At 45.6% G+C, this 14,813-nt stretch overlaps 2 protein-coding genes across 2 annotated transcripts; one reads left to right on the top strand and one right to left on the bottom strand.

Moving 5' to 3' along the window:
- Positions 1-891: 891 nt before the first annotated feature.
- Positions 892-7,419, bottom strand: LOC136506949 (uncharacterized). The gene is made up of 3 exons (XM_066501825.1): positions 7,131-7,419; positions 6,285-6,908; positions 892-1,013 (listed from the first exon to the last, which is right to left on the bottom strand). Exons 1-3 carry the CDS (start codon positions 7,417-7,419, stop codon positions 892-894), a joined length of 1,035 nt encoding a protein of 344 aa, XP_066357922.1.
- Positions 7,420-12,857: 5,438 nt separating this feature from the next.
- Positions 12,858-13,990, top strand: LOC136506948 (LRR receptor-like serine/threonine-protein kinase EFR). Its single transcript, XM_066501824.1, has 2 exons — positions 12,858-13,394; positions 13,442-13,990. The coding sequence occupies exons 1-2, from the start codon at positions 12,858-12,860 to the stop codon at positions 13,988-13,990; spliced, it is 1,086 nt and encodes a 361-aa protein (XP_066357921.1).
- The last annotated feature ends 823 nt before the right edge of the window (positions 13,991-14,813 follow it).

The raw sequence follows: 14,813 nt of genomic DNA, 5'->3' as shown, positions 1-14,813 counted from the left end.
AAAGCAAGCCCTCACTGTGTCTATAGGTGGAACCTCTCCGCCATGAGGATGTCTTGGTGGTTCAGCGTCTCTGTAGCAGACATAGTGAACTCGGGTGGGTAACTATGTAAGTTTGAGTAGCTCTCTAGCTCTAGTGCTGTACCGCCTATGACCACGGCCTTTGAAACTAAAGTGAATGTACCTATGATCTGGGTCGATCCAAAGAGAGGCGTAGAACTCCCAAACCCAAGACTCAATATAAGCATCGGTCTGCCCAAGAAGGTCTGCCAAGCTAGGCAGGTAAGTGAGTAGGGGTCGAACCTGCTCTCCTCTAGCTGCAACTATCACCTCTAGTGGTCATACTCATTGAGACCCGATCATTGCTCCACTGTTGACATAGGCATTATAGAAGTTCTCCAGTAGCACTATGTAGAAGCCCTTTGAAGCTCTAGGGTGCCGCTGAGGTGGAAACCACTGCTCGAACTCAACAAAGCGTAACTCCTATACTTAGTGAGTTGTGGCTGCTCTCAAGTCAAGGTGAACCACTGGTGGGGGACCACGTGGCCTGGGTGGTACACAAGTACCACATCTAGGTCCCTCAGGTCTAGGAGACACCATGGTACGAGAGCAAGTGGACCAACGAAGCCTTAGCTCCTGTGGCTGCTTGGGCTGCTCTGACTCCTATTGCTTTGCCTATGGCTACTCAGCCTCTGTCTCAACTATAGTGTCCTTTGGTGGATCATCAAGACTGACACAGACACCTCCAATCATGACACTGCCTCTAGAAGCACCAACGGCTGTCATCTATATAGCTCTGTTAGCCTGAGCTAGATCTAGATCCTCAATCCTGAGACTACCACCTCTGCCACCTCTCTCAGCACTAGTGACTACCTCTACAATGGCAATGGCCATCTATGTATCTCTGTCAAGCCGCTTGCACTTCATCTTCTTTGCAGGCTCCTGCATCTGGCCCTTCCCCTTGTCTCTGCCTGATGAAAGGGGAGGACGCCTCTCGTCATCACCTGGATCACCACCTGCATTTTTGCAACGCACCATGGTGATCAGCTTTCAAGAACAAACTACCACTGAGAAACTGATAAACAATTTCTCCCCCTGACTTACTGCCACTAACAGACAACCCACTAACTAGGTCATCACTATACCAGCTGACACTCCAGAGGCTTGGCCTCAATCCTTATCTGTAGATTTGGCCCTGGATTCACTGACACTATCAATAGCCAAGCACTATATCAAGTAACACGTCCCGTACCTGACAAGAGCTATGATCCAACTATCAATAGCAAAGGGAAGAAGTCACGGGGGCCAAACATGTCACTACAAGGGTGAATGCTAGAAGACAGTAAGCAACAGCAAGGTATCTTTCTTTGTAGAATTTTGTCGAGAAACTACATGGCAACCACCACGATACAGAGCTATGGAAGATAGAGGATGATCACCTGCTCAAGGGGGACTTGCGGGGGACGAGAATGAGCACATGGGCGCCAGCAAGCCTTGAATCGGTAGAGGCGAGCTCGGCCAGGAGAGGGCGCGACAAATGCAGGGCGGTGCGGCGTGGCACAGCGGCGGTGGACCGGAGTGGCGCGCGCGGCGGTGGTGACAGCGTGGGCGGCCAACGAGCGTGGTTAGGGTTTGGATGTTGAGAGCGGTCGGAGATGTACGGGTGAGCGTGGATGAGAGAAAGAGAGAGAGACTGTGGGCCCCACATGTCAGTTTGGATTTTAAACCATTTGCGCTTCCGCTGCAGCAACCGGACGTGTCTGGTGAAATGACTGGACACCCCAACAGTAGAGTTTGGTCCTACACAGAGAGCTACAAAAAGCCTCTTGAGACGACTGGACTCATCTGATGCTCTTGACCAGACACTGGAGGAGTCCGATGCAACTATGCTGAATGATCGGATGCTCCCTTCTTCTCATGACCGGATGTGGCGGTGACATTTGTCACTGAGTCCGGTCCTTCACAACTGACTGGACGCCACTGTACGAGAGTCCGGTCACTGCGTCCGGTGCAAGTTTAACAACTATTTCTTCATCTTCCTTCGTGGCGCTTTCTCCCAACCAAGTTCCAACTCAAATAAGGGCCAAACAAACACCAATTGGAACTGGAATGAGTGACCTCTCTCAAACCCTCAAATTTTTTAAATATTTTGCCTTAGGCTATATGAATTTTAGCAAAAAAAGCGATAAAGCGGGGCGAGGAGCATCATGAGACCACACAATAGGAGTCATAACCAATTTAGAGCTTCAAATGCTCCCCCTATATGTGGACGAACTCAGCGGATGCTCAAACTTAACCAAAAAGAAATCATAAAGCAACACACATGCATATGCAATGCAATACTTGAAAGTAAATCTAGTTGCTCGTCAAGTTTAAACCTTGGTTAAGCTTCTTCACGCACTTTTTGGGTGGTTATCTTAACCAAGTTAGCCAAGCCCTAAGTGCAATACAAGTTATTTAAACATGTTTTATGTTACAATGCAATGAAAGGGACAACACAAGCTCATCTTTTAGTGAAATTGCTTAGATCAAGTACATTGAGCTGGTTCCTCAACTTACAAAACTGCGTTTCATCTAGAGGTTTTGTGAAGATATCTGCCAATTGATCTTCCGTCATTACACCTTCTAGTGATATATCATCCTTAGCAACATGATCTCTAAGGAAGTGATGATGGATATCTATGTGCTTAGTGCAAGAGTGTTGAACCGGGTTATTAGCAAGTTTTACGGTGCTCTCGTTGTCACACAAAAGAGGTACCTTTTCTAGAACTACACCATAGTCTAGAAGGGTTTGCTTCATGTAAAGGACTTGTGCACAACAAGCACCAGTGGCGATGTACTCCACCTCGGCGGTGGATAAGGCAACACTATTTTGCTTTTTGGAGGACCAAGGCACTAGTGATCTATCAAGCATATAGCACCCTCTAGATGTGCTTTTTCTATCAACCTTGCAACCCGCATAATCTGAATCGGTATAGCCAACGAGTTGAAAATTAGCTCCTTTGGGATACCAAAGTCCAATGATTGGTGTGTGCTTTATGTACCTAAGGATTCTTTTGACGGCAACTAAGTGAGCCTCCTTAGGTTTAGCTTGGAATCTAGCACACATACACACACTAAATATGATGTTGGGCCTAGATACGGTCAAGTATAACAAGTTATGAATCATAGAATGGTAGAGAGTTTGAACAACCGATTTACCTCCCTCATCTAGGTCGAGATGTCCATTGGTTGGCATTGGTGTCTTGATTGGCTTACATTCATCCATATTGAACTTTTTTGTGAAGGTCCTTGGTAAACTTTTCTTGAGAGATGCAGGTCCCTTCTCTCATTTGCTTGACTTGAAAACCAAGGAAGAATGTAAGCTCTCCTATAATAGACATCTCGAACTCCTTCGTCATCAATTCACCAAATTCTTCGCAATAGTCTTCATTTGTTGAGCCAAATATGATATCATCAACATATACTTGACAAATGAAGATTTCACCATCAAACTTCTTGGTGAATAGTATGGTATCAACCTTCCCAATGGTGAAGGCCTTCTCAATAAGGAAATCCCCAAGGCGCTCATACCAAGCTCTTGGGGCTTGCTTGAGCCCATATAGCGCCTTGGACAACCTATAAACATGATTAGGATATCTAGGGTCTTCAAACCCAGGAGGTTGATCAACATAGACTAGTTCATTTATGAAACCATTTAAACATGCACTTTTCACATCCATTTGATATAGTTTCATATCATGATGGGATGCATATGCAAGGAGGATATAGATGGCTTCAAGTTTTGCAACCGGTGCAAAGGGCTCTCCAAAATCCAAGCCTTAAACTTGAGAGAACCCCTTTGCCACTAGTCTTGCATTGTTCCTTACTACAACGCCTTGATCATCTTGCTTGTTGAATAACACCCACTTTGTTCCATTGACTCTTGCATCTTGTGGTCGCTCTTCAAGTGTCCAAACTTGATTGCAGGTGAAGTTGTTCATTTCTTCGTGCATGGCATTTATCCAATCTAGATCCTTGAGAGCATCATCTATGCTAGTAGGCTCAACACAAGAGACAAAGAAGTGATGTTTCATAAAAGAAGCAAGTTTTTGGGAGCAAGTCATTACACTCCTTGATGGATTCCCTATGATGAGATCTTGTGGATGTGATTGAAGTAGTGGAGTTGTTCTTCTTTCAACCACTTGAGGAGGAGGTTGTGGAGCATCAACATCTTGAGCTTATGTCACCGCTTGATCATGAGAGACATATGTATCTTCATTTGTTTCTCTCACATCTTTATCATCATCTTGTGGCACATTTGATGAAGAAGGCATATCAATCACTTGCACCTCATCTTCATCATCTTTTGGCTTGATGGCTCCAACCGGCATGTTCTTCATAGCCTCCCTAAATGGTTCTTCACCTACATCATCAAGATTCTCATGTGCTCCTTGGGAGCCATTAGATTCATTGAATTCCACATCATATGTTTCTTCTACCAAGCCGGTGGCATGGTTGAATACACGATATGCTTTGGACTTCAATGAGTAACCAATAAGAAAATGAATGTCACATCATCTTTGAAACTTGCCTAGCCGTTGTTCCTTCTTGTAGATGTAGCATTTGCAACCAAACACCTAAAAAAATGAGACATCCGGCCTTCTTCCCATTGAGCAACTCATAAGGGGTCTTCTCAAGGAACCGTTGAATGAATAGGCAGTTGGACGCATAGCAAGCGGTGTTGATAGCTTTAGCCCACAAATTCTTCGGTGTGTTGTACTCATCAAGCATAGTTCTTGCTAAGGTAATCAATGTTCGGTTCTTTCTCTCAACTACACCATTTTGTTGAGGAGTGTAAGTTGCAGAGACCTCATGCTTGATCCCAACTTTATCACAATAGCCTTCTATGTTTGTGTTGTCAAATTCTTTGCCATTGTCACTCCTTATCTTCTTATCTTCACATCAAACTCATTTTGTGCTCTTTTGGCAAACTTCTTGAATGATGCGGCCACTTCGGTCTTGTCATGAAGGAAGAACACCCAAGTATATCTTGAATAATCATCAACAATCACTAGTCAATAGATGTTGCCTCCCAAACTTGTATAAGTTGTAGGTCCAAATAAATCCATATGGAGAAGCTCTAGCACTCTTGATGTTGACATAGAAGCCTTGCATGGATGAGTGTTGGCAACTTGCTTGCCGGCTCGACATGCACTATAAAGCTTGTCTTTCTCAAACACAACATCTTTCAAACATCTAACCATGTCCTTCTTCAATATTTTATTGAGTGTACTCATTCTAACATGAGCAAGCCTTCTATGCCATAGCCACCCAAGAGATGATTTGGTAAATAGGCATGTCTTCAAGTTAGCATCATCAGAGGTGAAGTCCACTAGATATAAGTTGTTGTATCTAAAGTCTTTGAATATGACTTGATCATCATCCTTCTTTGACACAACCACTTCTTTCTCAATCAATAAGCATTGAAAGCCAAGATCACACAATTGACCAACGAATAGCAAGTTGAAACTCAATGAAGTAACATGTAGCACATTTGAGATTGAGTGATTATTTGATATTGCAACTTTGCCCAACCCTTGTACTTTGCCCTTCGAATTGTCACCAAATGTAATCCTTTCTTGATCATCCACATCTTCATCTAGTGAGGTGAACATATGAGGATCACCGGTCATATGTTGTGTGCAACCACTATCAATAACCCAATGACTTTCACTGGTCTTGTAGTTCACCTACACACATAAGAGATCAAGCTTGATTCTTAGGCACCCACACTTGATAGGTGCCAACCACTTTCTAAACTAGTGACTTTGCTACCCAAATTTGCCTAGGCCTATTCTTGTTAGGTGGACCTAGAAACACAACTTGAGGTCTTTCTTTTGTGTCCTTTCTAAACACATAATGAGCATTGAAGGCAAAGGGTCTAGCATGCTTGGGCAAGGGTTGGGGTGATGGAGTTTTACAATCATGAGCAAAGTGACCGTCTTGTCCACACTCAATACATCTCTTTGGCTTAGGCTTTGGCTTATGTTGATGTTGAGCTTGATATTGAGCTTTGGCTTTCTTCTCTTTGTTTGCCTTGAAGCCAATATCACACTTGTCATTCTTCATCACGGTGTTCATGAGTAGCTCACTTTGAACATTATGCCCTTTTGTGAACTTGTATAAGCCGGTGGTGAGATGAGTCTTCTTAATCTTGAGTTTCTTGTTTTCCTCTCTTAGCTTCTCAATCTCATTCTTGATCTTGACACAATCATCATAATGATTGGCCACAACCACTTACTTGCCTTTGCTACTAGATCCTTGCTCAATGTTCTCATCAATCAAATCATCACATGATGTAGCTATATCAATCTTAACAACATGGTTAGTAGCATCATGTGTTTCATTTGATAAGAACTCATTTGAAATGACAAGGTTATCATGATTGACCTTGAGAGTGGAATATTCTTCTTTTAGCAAGCTATATCTAGTGTTGAGCTCTTTGTGTATCCCCTCAAGTTTATCATGTTTTTCTTTAAGCTTTTTTAAGTTACCTTTGAGCTCCTTGAGGGTGGATGACACAACCTTGTTTTCATCTCTAAGCTCATCACTAGCTTTTTGGGCTATGTCAAGCTTAGCTAAAAGAGATTCATTCTCAAGTTCAAGCTTTTTATTTTTAGCTCTTGTCTTTCTTATGATTTTAGAGTACTTGTTAAGCAAGGCAACTAGTTCATCATAATAAGTTGCTTCGAATTCATCATCACTATCACTACCACTTTCATTACCACTACTATCATCATCACATTGTACCTTTCGTTCACCCTTGGCCATGAGGCATAGGTGTGTAGAGGATGATGGCGGTGGTGGTGGTGGAGGTAGTGAAGTCCCAATCACAAGAGCGGCCACCTTCTCCTTCTCGTCATCACTATCTTCACCGGATGAGCCACTTGATGATTCAATATCCGTGAGCCAATCACCAACAATATAAGCTTTGTCATTCTTCTTCTTGTGGTGTTGCTTCTTCTTGCCATCTCTCTTCTTGTATGGCTTTTCTTTCTTCTTCTCATCATCACTTGAGTCATCTTTATTGTCCTTGTACTTCTTCTTCTACTTGTCTTTCTTGGGCTTTGGACATTGATGAGCTAGATAACCAAGATCACCACAATTGTAGCAATCCATTTCGGAGATGGGCTTCCTCTTGCCACTTGTGAAGAATTTCTTCTTCTTGGAATCGAACTTGACACCATTCTTGTTTAGCTTTTTGAGCATCTTGGTGGTCTTCCTCACCATGAGAGCAATGTTGGTGTCATCTTCATCTTCAGTTGAGCTTTCAAGAGCCACTTTTGCTTTGCCCTTCTTCTCTTGGCTAGCCTTGAAAGCCAAATATTTCTTCTTGGTGGAAGAGGAAGAGCCATCTTGTGGAGTGATGTGCATGTACATCTCATGCGCATTGATCTTTTCCAATTTTTGTGTTAGTGTAGATGTGGAAAGATCACCTTGATGTAGCACGGTCACAATATGCCCATACTTGTTAATGGGAAGAACACTCAATATCTTTCTTACAATATCGGATGGTTGCAATTGTGTAAGTCTAAGCCCATTGACTTCCTCTACAAGCACATTCAAGCATGAATACATCTTATTAGCACATTCATTAGGAAGCATTTCAAATGAATTGAGCTTTTTGATAACAAGATGATAGCATTCCTCATGCTCACTCTTAGTTCCCTCATGGAGCGCTCAAATGTCCGACCATAGTGCATGGGAGTCTTTGTGGTTCCGGACATGGTTGGAGACATCCTTGCAAAGGCCTCTAAAGAGGGTGTTTTTGGCCTTTGAATTCCACTTTTCGTAGTTGGCCTCATCACCAACAAGGTTGGTGGGATCTTTAGGTTTTGGGAAGCCTTGTGTGGCGGCTCTAAGCACTCCAATGTCTATAGCCTCTAGGTACGCCTCCATATGAATTTTCCAATAAGGAAAATCATCTCCCTCAAAGTAGGGAGGGGGTCCATCCCCATGAGACATCTTGCTCTAGGCGGTTAAGACTAAATCAAAGAGCACTCAGCTCTGATACTAATTGAAAGGATCAAGATGCCCAAGAGGGGGGAATTGGGCTTCTCTAAAAATTCTTGCAATAATTAAGTCCTATACTTAGCCCACTTCACCCCTAGTGCCTAATTGTGTATCCTATTGTCCTATCGCACAAAGAGTTTAGCAACCTAGGTTCCAATCCTACTCTAGCATGGCAATTCTAGGAATGTAAAGACAAGTATTGAATTGCTCAAAGTAAATGCTCAAAGTAAAGAGAGGGAAGGAACATGGTGATGTTTTATCGAGGTATCAGAGAGTCGGCACTCCCCACTAGTCCTCGTTGGAGCACCCACACATGGGTATTGCTCCCCCTTGATCCGTGCAAGGATCAAGTGCTCTCTACGGGCTGATTCTTTACCACTCTGGCATGGTGATTCGCCCACAACCACTCACAAGATGAGTTGGGTCATCCACAAGCTCCGCCAGATGATCACCAAGCTCCCAATCACCACCAAGCCGTCTTGGTGATGCCAATCACCACGAGTAATATGCACAAACTCTCACTTGACCCAAACAAGGCTAATGAGAAAAGGTGGATGCACACTTGCTACTCCCTAGACACTAATGAGGTCCATAATCTTGGATTATCAAATCTCAATCACCCCACTTGTCACTTGCTCTCACTTGAACTCCAAATGGTTGCCTTAGATGAACAAATGAGCAAGAGACGTATGTTGGACGAGTAGGAGATGTATAGATAGCCCCCACTTTCAAACATACCCATTGAGGTCCAACTCAGCAACTTCAGTGATGACCGGACGCGCCTGTCGGGGTGACTAGACACGTCCGGTCAGTAGCCAACGGCTATGTGACGTCAGCTCTAATAAACAACGGCTAGTGTGACCGGACTCTACTAGGGTCCTGTCCACACTGAACAGACATGTCCGGTCAAGAAAACCCTTCTCTGGAACCTCTCTGCATTAGATCAGATGCACTGGCCTCTAGTGTCCGGTGCCACGGGCACAGCGTCCGGTCCTCATGGCAGACAAAACCCTAGGCATAGTCGCGTCCAGTGATGACACTGTGTTAGAGTCCGGTCGACTATAGGGTTCTCTCTATGCTGTCTTACACTGACCAGACGTGTTCGGTCCGATGGGGACCAGCGTCTGGTCCCTCTATCACACCTCCAAACACTCCAAATTCAAGGCACTTTGTGAATGGCGTTGACTTCAAATGATCTTTGGGCTAACTCTGAGCTTCCTAGTGCTAAGTTTGAGAAGTGTGCACCACACCTAACACATTAGACCCACCTAGGTCAAGCTACTAGTTCATTCCCTCCTTAATAGTACGTCCAAAGGAAAAACAAAGCCCTAAACTAATCTAAGTGTCTCTCCAACGCCAAATGACACTTAGAACTAGTCGTCCTTAGCCTTGTTGTCCATCCTTTGAAAACCGAAATGATTTCCAACAACAGGGGCATGAATACCATTGATTGCCCAAACAATCACCATTATCGTGACCTAACTCAAATTGTTTCTGCAAAACACATGTTAGTCACAATAATCTTACGTTGTCATTAATCACCGAAACCCACTAGGGGCCTAGATGCTTTCAAGGGAGAGAGAGTCCGAGGTAGGAAGAGATAGAGGTTGCCGCTCCTATCGTGAGTATAGCGGTGGTGCCCGATCTATCGCACAACATCGCTCAATCCACCTTGCTGCTAGGGTGTGGAGAGGAAGGCTGCACCACCTAGAAGCAACCTCCGATCCCCATCTCGCTCATGCTGCTTGTTGTCTGCTCGAAGGCACTGCGCTGACACTACTACAGAAAACTTAATGGAGGTGGTCATTTTTGGTTTTCTGAGGCGGACAAAGCAACCACCTCCATCAAAAGGTCTGTGTTAATGCAGAACTACGGAAGCGGTCGCTTTGCCCGCCTACGAAAATGAATCAGAAAAAACAAACAAAAAAGAAAACCCCGTGGACAAGCCCGCCGAGCCCATCCACCTGCTGCCATCGCTGCCGTAGGATCTACGCGTTGTCGTCATCGTCGTCGTCATCGCTGGATCCACCGCCGGAGGACGCGCCCACCCTAGATCCGCCGCCGGAGGACGAGCCCGCCTTTTGCCACCGGGTGGCGCACCGGCCCAGGATCCGCCTCTAGGAGGCGTGCCCACCATGGATCCGACCGCCCTCCACCGGATCCTGCCGCCCTCCGCCGGACTCGGCGCCTCCTTGCCAGATCTGGCCTGTCGTGGAGCCTGCTCGAAGATGCCATCGCATGGGAGCCCTACAGCCGCACGGGAGCAACGACCCGACCTCCACCTTCGCCTCCCTGCCGCACGGTCCGCCGTTGGCTCTCCATCGCTGGCCATGGGTGCGCGGCCTGCCGCACGCACCGCCGCTGGCCAGGGCCTCCCCACCGCATGCGCCGCCGCCGCACATGCACGGATCCAGCTGTCGGTGCGAGCCCCGCCGCCACCACTCGTCAGTACGAAGAAGAGAGGGAGTCCATTTTCACGAGAAGGAGAGGGAGTCCGAGAGGGAGGAGAGAAGAGAGGGGAACCACGCCAACGGAGAGGCTGCGGCACCGAGCCAGGGAGAAGAAGCAGGGGCGCGGTGCCAGGAAGATAGAGGAGCGCCACGCCAGGGAGAGAGAGTGCAGTTGAGAAACCCTAAGTCCTTTATTTATATGAGCCTGGTAGAAGCCCGATTTGAGCTTTGGCTGGGCCTCGGACACGTTTAACAGAGGCAAGCCTCATAAGAGGTCCGCCTCCGAAAATGGCCTCCATTTTTGGAGGCAGACCTGTTAGAAGGACTGCCTCGGTAAATCGATTTATGGAGCCTGGCGCCTTAAGACGACTGCCTCCGAAAATAGACCATTTTTTAGGCGGTTGTCTTAAAACAATTGCCTCCGTAAATCTATTTTCGGAGGCGGGCATTTTCTGACTGCCTCCTTAAATGGATTTTTGGAGGTGGTCATTTTTTGTGCCTCGGTAAATAAAACGACTGACTCCGTTAATCGCCAGGTATTTTACGAGGCGGTTGGATTTTGTGACCGCCTCGACTAAAGTTTGGACAGTGTCTTGCAAAATCATTTTTGTAGTAGTGTGATTGCTCGAATCGTCACACCAGTGGCTAATATGCCGCCCTATGGTCCAAAGGCGACCTCCCCAGCCAGCTTGGTCACTAGCATGGATATGAGGGGTGTGGTGTGGATCTTTGAGGAAGAGAGAGAGAGAGAGAGATGTGACACAGAGAAAGAACGGAAGAGAGAGGGGTGGTAGCGCCTGGTGTGTGGGATGGGGTATCTCTGTGGGAGGCTTTGGGGAGGCCGAATTTCCAGCCACATCTGAAATTGTATTTCTAGAGACAGCTTCGTCAGTGGGATCTGATGGAGGCTTCCGTAGAGGCGGCTAGAAATTCATCCGTCCATGCCCTAAAATGGTTGTGTTGCTAAAAAACAATTATGAAGTAGTGAGCATAGTTATATATAACTGAAATGAATATACTGATGTACAATCAGGATTTACTTCACCATAGAGAACATTTTTGCATCGCTAGCTAAAAGAGGTTATATATGCATCATCGATATTAATCAAGCAGAGGACAGAAGACTTTTTTAAGACTTTGTATCACATCGATGTATTGTTCTTGAAAATTAATACAATCTTCCATTATCGAAAAATATGCATCATCGATGTAGGCATATAGCTACAAAAGTTCCCTAAAACGGTTCAAAAGTATATTTTGGGCCATAGCCGTAGACCGTAGTGGGCAGGTCCATTGCCGTTAGGAACCATGTCCAACTTTGACCACTTTGTATGACTGAAATAAGCATTAGCCATTCTCCCGTTCCTGAAAAATTTTAGAGGTCGTACTAACAAGGTGAGAGTGCGCTAGCTCCATAAATACACACACGTTAATTAGCACCACAACTCAAAGTTTATTGTTGTAAAAGAAAACTCAAAGTTTGCACAAGTAGAACGAAACAGCTGTTATAGTTTACTTAAATTTGTAGTACTTGATTCAATCAAGTAGAACGAGTAGCTCCATTCATTTGTTAAAATTTTTCAAACAATTTCGAATGGGCGACATGTCCTCTTAAAAGTGTGTAGTTCAAACCTTTTTCATTTCAAATTATTTAATGGTCATAATATTCAATACAAGATTACTAAATGCTAATATGAAAGAATAATAAGATACTCCCTCGTGCGTGCAAGATTTCCGGCTCCCTTAGCACTTTGCCTAAAGTTCTCGATACTGTTCAGTCCCTATTCACAACACGGTTCAGTAGTGTTTAACACACTGTTTATTTACTGCTAAAAAACACTGCTCTGTTCAAAACCATGTTTTCCTGTTTACAACACTACATATATGCCTGTGCATTAAAGCGCGCGTGTTAGGGCTAGTATCATATACTCACCCACGATTGAGTGTATAGTTTAGTAGTGGAGACGTATCATGTGAGACTGACATTATCGGTTTAAAATCTTAGAAACCACTCTCTCCTTTTTTTTTTGTCTTCTTGAAGTGGTGGCCGGTTTGCATGTAAAGAAATATCGTCTCGCAGCAGTGTACATAGTGCAACTGAACATACATGGCCGTAGTGGCGGTAGTGCGCAGGTCTATTGACGTGTTACAAACCATGTCCAAGTTTGACCACTTTGTGTGACTGAAAAATAAGCACTACTCATTCTCCCGTTCCTGGAACTTTTATCGTGCTAACTCCTAAGGTGGGAGTGTGCTAGCTCTGTAATAAATATGCACAAGCTTCACAAGCACCACAACTCAAAGTTTGCAATCCAAAGTAGAAACACCAGCAGCAGCAGCAACGCCGCCGTGTAGATGGCCACCATCCCTGGTTTCCCTGTGCTTGTGGTCACCATCTTGCTTGCATTTGCATGCACATGCTGCTTCCTCTCATTCTCAACTGCATCTTCTTCAGCTCCTGCTACACTTCACAGCACGACATCCGATGATACTGATCTCCAGGCCCTGCTTTGCCTCAGGCTCCACCTCTCCGACTCCGACACCGCCGGAGCCATGGCTTCATGGAGCAATGACTCGTCAGTGCAGTACTGCAGCTGGCCTGGTGTCACCTGCGGCAAGAGGCACGCATCTCGTGTCACCATCCTGGATTTCGATTCGGCCAACCTCAGTGGCCAGATACCGCCATGTGTTGGCAGCCTCACTTTCCTTAGGGCTATCCACCTTCCAAACAACCAGCTGAACGGGCACATCCCGCCAGAGCTCGGCAGCCTGAATCGCCTCTTCTATTTGAACCTCAGCTACAACCATCTCATGGGCATGATACCAAGCACTCTATCCTCCTCCCGCGGTCCCGCCTCCAGTTCATCGATCTTTCAACCAATCTCCTTGAAGGTGAGATCCCCTCAAGTCTGGTGAGCAATAAAATTTCACAACTGCAGGAGATCATCCTGAGCAACAACAAGCTACATGGCAGAATCCCAGATGGGCTGGGTACACTCTCCAGCCTCTCAGCTCTACTTGTCGCCAACAACATGCTGACAGGAGGCATCCCAGCTTTCCTTGCAAACAGTTCATCGCTTGAATTCCTAGATCTAACAAACAACCATCTCAGTGGGGAGATTCCTTCCGCTCTTTTTAACAGTTCATCGATTGAAGTCTTAGTCCTTCAAGACAATAACTTTGTTGGGTCGGTGCCACCACTAGTGCACATCTTCTCACCACTAGACACCCTGATCCTATCCGATAACAATCTCTCAGGTAGCATACCTTCCTCTCTAGGAAAATTTTCAGCTCTTACTTGGCTCTTTCTTTCACAAAACAACTTCCAAGGAGCCATTCCATCAAGTTTAGGCATGATTCCAAGCCTGGAACGATTGGACCTGTCTTTCAACAACCTGTCAGGGACTGTTCCAGCCTCTCTTTACCACATAACAACACTTACAAAGCTCGCCGTCAGCACCAACAGACTCAGTGGCCAAATTCCATGACATATATTTTTGTTAAGTAATCTGCTGCTTCCCTATGTGAACGCACGGCAGGGGAAGGCGACGCCAAAAAGGCTCCCTGTTGTGGTACTGTAGCCACAGCAGGGACAGGCGCCGAACGGCACTCCTGCCACACTATTGCCATAGCACGGGCTGGCATCAAAATCAGCCCTGTTGTCACATCTAGTCTCTGTAGCAGCATGACAGTCTGATATGTCTGTGTAATAGGATTAGATGGATAGAGTTGTATATATAGTTTGTCACTGCAACTCAGTAAAGAGAGCAAGTTCAGTTTTGCCATCTCCTCTGCAGAGCTCCGACCAACGCTGGTGCTTGTGCTGTGTGTGTGCGCTCTGTTCTCCCTCCCTTCTTCTACCTCTAGCCATAGTGTGTGGTCGGCATCGCTAGTGAGTGCTCGACAACACTAGTGAGTGCTCGGCTAACTCCGGACCGAAGATCTAGGGGCTAACAAGTGGTATCGGAGCCGTACAAGCACCGTCGTCGAACTAACCGCTGGCGATAATGGACGGTTTGGAGATGGACGACAGCAACGGGGCTGTTGTGGCTACCCAGCCACGACAAGAGGTCGTTGTGCGCACAGTGCGGGAGGTCAGCGGCACCAGTTGGCCAACGTTGACTCGCACCAACTATGGTGAGTGGGAGCTGACTCCCACCAGTTGGTTGATTTGTTATTATGTTTATGTGTGAGTTAGATTTTTATAATGAGTGTTGGCACTTTGTGGGCATGTCCACAAGTTTCATAGTTAAGAATATTAAAGTTTGAGTCAATAAATAAATAGTTGAGTTTGGTACATCATATTCTCTC

Source organism: Miscanthus floridulus, chromosome 15, assembly GCF_019320115.1.
Source record: "Miscanthus floridulus cultivar M001 chromosome 15, ASM1932011v1, whole genome shotgun sequence".
NCBI classification, from domain to species: domain Eukaryota; kingdom Viridiplantae; phylum Streptophyta; class Magnoliopsida; order Poales; family Poaceae; genus Miscanthus; species Miscanthus floridulus.
Note: the sequence above shows the minus strand (reverse complement) of the source record. Positions and strands in the feature narration are given on the sequence as shown.